General features: G+C 33.5%; 1 protein-coding gene across 1 annotated transcript in view; it reads right to left on the bottom strand.

Moving 5' to 3' along the window:
- Positions 1-7,076, bottom strand: part of LOC106468254 (coiled-coil domain-containing protein 66-like) — a 62,298-nt gene that overhangs the window by 25,946 nt on the left and 29,276 nt on the right. The window contains exons 7-9 of the mRNA XM_022396584.1: positions 4,688-4,754; positions 2,475-2,739; positions 443-599 (exon numbers count right to left, since the gene is read on the bottom strand). Of these exons, the coding sequence (XP_022252292.1) occupies positions 443-599; positions 2,475-2,739; positions 4,688-4,754 (489 nt within the window). The remainder of the gene's footprint in view (positions 1-442; positions 600-2,474; positions 2,740-4,687; positions 4,755-7,076) is intronic.

Below are 7,076 nucleotides of genomic sequence, written 5' to 3'. Positions count from 1 at the left end.
GGGATTGACCGTCACATTATAACGCCCCCACGGCTGAAAGGGCGAGCATGTTTGGTGGGACGGGGATTCGAACCCGCGACCCTCAGATTGCGAGTCGAGTGCCTTATCCACCTGGCCATGCCGGGCCATTTACAAATGACTCTTTACTTCTGACAATACCAGCACATGCCCAAAAAAACTGGTAGTGTGCTTCTGTAATAAGTCACTGCACAAGCATGTGAGTGTATTAAGACGACGACTTAGGTATGATGGGAAATAGCTCTCCACCAATAGGAGGGCAACACAGTCTTCTTGTGCAGTAACTCTCCATAAGCTCTTGCCCTCGAAATACCTTCATTCTCGGATGAGGCAAGAAAGAAGTACACCAGAAGTGAGAAGGACAGGCGGGAAGGTGTGCAGAACAATCTATGAAAATATGTGAACTTCAAAGGTGATACATCACCACTGCATACAGAATAGCTAGAATCCCACAACGAAATAGTAGAGGGGCTGGTACAAACATTAAACCTAAATGAGCTTCCTTCAGAAAGCATCTGAAGGGAGAGCTGATGGCTGATGGAATATGATACCCAACAGCAGAGAGCCCCATAGAGACACACCTAAAATAAGAGGAGGTGAAATGAAGCAGAGAGATAGACAGTGGGTGAGAACCTGAATAATACATATATCAGATGAAGGTGGAGAACAAAGGTTGGTGAAGAGAGACAGATGGGTCAGACCTGACAAGGTGATCACTGACGAGACAAACAATGACCATGACATCAAGAACTGGAAAGATGGGACATATAAGAAGGCCGGGAAGCTAGGATGGGAAGAGAAGAAGTGGATTCAGCAGGCCTAGAAACAAGAAGACAAGAAACCATAATAGACAATAATGACTAATACCGAGCCACCTCAATCTGGGTCTCCAGCAAGTCAGGAACACCCATGAAGACTTCTGGACAAAGAAATGGAGCCTGACAAAGAACACAGAGAAGAGGGAGGCAAACATTTGCTAGGAGAGCATCCTGGCCAAACAAGCCCCAACAGCAGAGGAACCAAGTAAGGAGGGATGGAGCAGAAGCAGTATCTGAGTCAATGTGGTGAAAAGAAGAGAACAAACCTATCTAGAAAACCGTCCCCCAAAGTACAATGAAGTACCTCAGACGTAAGGTGAAGTGATGAGAGATAACACAGAAGGGTGGCAAGAAAGAAATGAAGGCATAAAAATTGGGAACTAGAAGTTAAGGGGTTCACACCCAGGCAGATAAAAGAGATTACAAAGACTGGAAACCAAAGAATTGATAGTGATTGGTTCTTATTCCAACTTGGTTTCCTGAACTAACAAAAAAATTAAGCTAATTTTCCTGGGAAATTCAAGAATATGAGATTTTAAAATTCACTACTGTTTTGTAATGTTAGAGGATGAAAAATTACTAAACTTAAAATGTTATTTACTGTCATGTTGCATCTGATGTAACATAGAAAGAGTTATAATATGTTCAAAGTTTTTATGATTTTTTGTTTGTTGTTAAATACAGAGCTACAAAATGGACTATGAGGGCATGTGTTTATGAATTCTACATCTACAATAATAAAAAGGTTTATTATTTGTCTGTGGGTCTGTGTGTGTGTGACAACCATAGTTCCATGAGGAAAGAACCCAGAAAACTGAAATTATTGATCTACATATGTGCATGAATGCGCATCTTTTTATGAGGCAAGCTAGTGAAAAACCACATAGAAAAGAAGCGTGACTGTCATAGCTCCAAGAGGAAAGAATGTTGAAACCTGAAATCCAGCACCCATACTAAGTGGACCCTGAGGGTGTGCACCTGGGTATTACATATCTATGGGCACGTGTGTATGTATGTATGCGCATGCACATCTTTTTAATGAGGCAAGCTAGCAAAAAAACAAAATAGAAAAAGGAATGGTTTCTTATATAACAACAGCTAATATATAGAAAAGCCAGTGCATTTTAGTAACAATGGGTTCAAACAATGGTTTTAGTGTCATGTATAACCTTGTTATATATTGTTGTTAGTCTATGAACTGAAAGTATAAAATGAAACTTATAAACAACAAATCTGTAAAAAGATTTGTTGATTTCTTGACTTAGACTCCATTGATTAAAGAGGTTTTGGTTTTTATTAAAAACGTTGGTGATATATAACAGAAAATACCTTAATTCAGAAATGCTTTAAGTTTAAAATTGCACAGGAACAATCACTCAAGGTTGTTGGTCTTATGGTCAGCTTTATGTTGGGTGCTCCAGAGTTGGTGTTAGTAAGAACGTTTTCAGTTTGGCAGCAGATGGGAAAAACAACCAATATATCAACCTAATAACCCAAGAAAAGCCAGGTACTTTAGTTAGTAATGTAATAAAATAAAGTTAAAACATAGTACTTCTTTTGCTTCTTTTTAAACACCCTTCTTTGGCAAAACTATACCCAAGATACTTTTTTCATGTTTTTTGTTTTCTTTTATAGTACCTTTGTTCAGAATGCTCCCTTTCAGGAACACTGGTAGAAAGCAGTGGACAGTCTTGTATTTCCTTCTGGGGAAAACCTACAGGAAGCTGTACAACTGTGGTTAAATCACTAGTGGCCAAATGAGCTGGTCCACCAGAAAGAGAAGATGGACGAGCATCTGTTGTATCTTTGAATACATTGAACCAAGCTCCCTCTGGTGAAGGACTCATTAAATTTTGTTGGTGTTCCAATGCTCGCCGCTGTCGTTGTTCTTCTCTCTGTTTTCCTAGATTTAGAAAACAAAAAATTCAATGTAATCACATTTTGTTCAATCAAAATTGACAAATGTAACAAGTATTTTCCCAGTGGGGAGGAATTGTGTGAGGATAATAATAAACTTTAGAATGAAGGAAGTAGCATAGCTACCTGTCAGAAGTTAATCACTTGAAAGCATTTGAACAATTTCTGGTAGAAATGTATAAGCAATAATTATTAATTCTAAGAGATCAGTTGTTATCAGTGCAAGATACGTGTTGATGATCAAAAGTGCACTTTTGGTTTAATAATTAAATGGAGTTACATAAAATAATAAATACACAAAGCCATAAAAAAACTTCACTCAAGATTATAAACAAGATTACGACACTTATGATATACAACATTGTTTATTAACAAAAAGAAAATATAGATAAACGTTTCGCAAGTCTAATACTGACCTGGAATTATTGATTAAAGAAACCCTCCACATCAAACAACACTCTCCAACACTGAACAACATGCAGTCTTCATTTAAATTATATATTTCTTAATATGTTCGTATTACTGATTTTACCTTTTTTTTTTGTTGTGTTTTCTTGCTGTAGTTTCTCCCCATGATTACTGTTTTGTGTTTTATTTGTTTAATTGTCGTTATATCTAGCAATTGTACTTTGACAATGCCCAAAGGCTTATGTGAATTTATTTTATTTTGCTTTAGATACTGAAGATGGGATCTGATAGAATTCCAAGATGTTTATCTATGTCCCCTTTTTGTTAATAAACAATGTTGTATATCTTAAGTGTCATAATCTTGTTTATAATTCACTCAAGATGTTTCTAACTGCCACTTACTCACCACAGTGAACCTATACTTATACAGAATTTAATGCTACTCATTTATTAAGCTGTTTTAAATACTACAAATAAATATAAAACTCAATCTATCATTTGATTCACCAATTATCACTGAGTAATACTAGTCTCAGTTTCTAACAGTTTTTGGCTATTAACAACAACAACTTTTTCTGTTACTAGATAATGGACAATATAATAAGTATAAAGTCACAAGACACACTATGGAAAGAGCTATTATCATCAAGCTTTATCATAATAGATAATGAACAATATAATAAGTATAAAGTCACAAGACACACTATGGAAAGAACTATTATCATCAAGCTTTATCATAATAGATAATGAACAATATAATAAGTATAAAGCCACAAGACACACTATGGAAAGAGCTTTTATCATCAAGCTTTAACATAATAGATAATGAACAATATAATAAGTATAAAGTCACAAGACACACTATGGAATGAGTTATTATCATCAAGCTTTAACATAAAAAGTCTAAATTACAAAACTTTTTTATCCAAACCATTCTCAGCCACAAAGAAGCTAAATTACCAAGTTTTCGCAACAAACTTCTCAGCCACTAAAACATAACAGCCAAGTTTTAAGCCCAAAAGTAGATAGATTATAGTTTTTTAGTTCAAAGTGCCCAGTAATAAAGGAGATAAGTTTTCAAGATTTTATTCTCGACCTTCTTAGTCACAAGAGTTAAGCTGCAATGTTTTAAGCTCAAAATTCTCAATCAGGATTTTAGCTGCAATCTTATCATTCATAATGAAGATAAAAATTATCAAGTTCATAGCCTTAACTTTCTCAGTCAAAACAAAATTGAATTACAAAATTTTTAGCCCTTGTGGTTACAACTGGTTTTCAGCTCCACAGATTTTTCTCCACTACTTCAGAACTACTTCTCGGTCAAAAATGGAAGAAAAATCAAATTCTTCTTCAGAAAAAAGGTTGTTTACGTGCACAAGTAAGGGTTGCAAATCAACATCTGCTTATAAAATTCTATGTGACTGTAACACACAAAAATACTAACTTCTCCAACATAACTAATGCTAAAAACTTAGACTTATTACATTTATACCAATGATCAGAAACAAACATTAAATGCTACTAACCTAAAACATGTACCCACTCTCTTTGTTGGTGCTCTACATCTTCTCCTGCCACGTTGTTACTGTTGGGCTGTCAAAATGAAAACTGACTTAAGTTTATATTATATATAAAAAGCTAATATGTTAAAAATATAAATGATTGCCACTGATCTAACTTTGATTTACTCATCAACTATCAGACAAACCTAACCAGTAATAAAGAATATCAGCAAAACCAAATATTTTTGTCATAACTGCTTAAAATTTGATACAATACAAAGAAATGTTGATACAGTGATAAGTACTAGATTTGTGACCTATTAACACAACCCAAACCACAGCCAAAAATATTATTAAAACATTGAGGCTGCCCAACTGATGAAACAATGCTTTCTAATTTTTTAAGTAAGAACTTAAGAAAAGTATATTTAATTAGGAATACTTATCTGAGTTGATCTCGAGTTTTAATCTAAGAAGAAAGCTTGCTCTGATCTGAAGTTAATATTAATATCAGATTATGATGCACTTCCACAAAGTGTATAAAATCGGTGCACGTGTTATACATGTATAAACCTTATAATAATACACAAAATGTAGAGACTGTTGAAAATAAAAGGCAGTAACATTGATTTATTTGTAAAGGTTAAAATCTGTATTTCATGTTTACTTTTGAGTTCTCGTGTTTTATGGTTTAACTCTGAAGAGCGTCTGACAAGGCAAAACTGGCAAGAAATAAAAAATCAACATGATAGTTTGGCTATTGAATTAGACAAAAGTGTATATTGGGAATAGATTACATGTGAAAACACAGTTATAACATTAGATTAGCTTTGAACAGTTTCACATTTAATTATTAGAAAACCTCGATGCACTGCATGAAATTTCACCATCAGAGTTTGGATTGTCAGTGACAATGAGGAAAGAAGAACAAGAATACTACAACATCCAATCTAAAGTGGAACAGACCAAAAATCAGAAAAAAGATGGTCCAAACTATAGGTCATTAACTGTAATAATCTTTAGAGGTACGTTAGCAGGAGAATGGCCAACTGCTCAAAAACTTCACTCAGAGTTCTTACACTTGTTAATGGGAAAAATTAAGAACTTTTCAAGACTCAAAACTAAAAAAAGAAATGTGTGACAAGAAAAACAATTTTACACTTCTCTTTGAGATACATTTGATACAACAATAAAAACAACACTTTCAAACCAAAATATACAGTTACTACACTGAATTGCTAAACATCTTACAGTTCATTGATCATTTTCATCTCCCCATCCTTTTGCTTAGAGCCTCTCCTTAAACTACTGGCTATGGTGCCAAAAATTGATATTTCCAGATGATTCAGCTTTTTAATAATATTTGTCAGCATCTTTCATTGTGTTTTTTATTTTCTTTTTGCATTTTATTCTGTTTTTTTTAATAGTCAATATCATCTTCATTTTTTTTTCTTTTCATCAGCTTTTTTATGCTTTTTGTCTCTTCTTAAGAGCATTTTGATACTTCTATCTTGCTAATATTTGTTAGTCCAATTGTGATGATGTAGTCTTTCACAACCCTACTAGTATTATAAAATGAACTTCCTTTTAAGTGTAATCTCCTGATATTTTCTGGAAATCTTAGTAAATGAAGTTGTAAATTATTGCCATATGCAATGAAGCAGTATAATAAATTAATTCTGAATCAATATCTCCCAGTTTGCCAGTGGTAGTTTATGGACTTAAAATGGTACAGTCTGGTGTTTGATTCTCTGTGGTGGACGCAGCAGAGAGCCCAGTGTGGCTTTGCTCTGAAACAAACTAACTGAATCAAATATGATAAAGTACTTTCTCAGTGTTTCAGTTGTTAGTATAGACACAAATTTAGCTAATAAAATTAATATCTTGAAAACAGGCATTACAAATACTTTAAAAAATTTCTATTTGGCATTATTGATGATGATTAGCTATTTGAAATGGTGCGATGAGTTAACCCCTTTGCTGTGAGCAGGTTAAATAATGCATGTTATGACCTTTTAGAAAGTTATTTTTAAAGTTTTATTGAACAACTTTACTATTACTTGTGTCAGTGGAATTGACATCAAAACATAGTTTATAATTCATATTCTAATATTATATCCCTTTTAATTTTTAATTTAAAAGGAATTATAAAGGAAAAAATTCTTAATATCAGTTTTTGTTTGTCACATAGCCCTCCTATTGTCTTATGGCTCAGTTAATATTTTATTACACCTACCATACAATGTGTACAGTGGCTAACAAATTAGAAACTCTAATCTGATGGTTTATTATTTTTTGTTTAAGGAAAAATAAGTTTAAGAACTTATTCCAAAATAGCAATCTACACTGAGTGGTCACAAGTAAATAGACACCTAATTTTTCGTCATTTAACTGATTTATGCTAACTAATTTG

This window comes from Limulus polyphemus, unplaced genomic scaffold (assembly GCF_000517525.1).
Source record: "Limulus polyphemus unplaced genomic scaffold, Limulus_polyphemus-2.1.2 Scaffold2936, whole genome shotgun sequence".
In the NCBI taxonomy this organism is placed as follows: Eukaryota; Metazoa; Arthropoda; class Merostomata; order Xiphosura; family Limulidae; genus Limulus; species Limulus polyphemus.
This window is presented reverse-complemented; position numbering and strand designations above follow the sequence as displayed.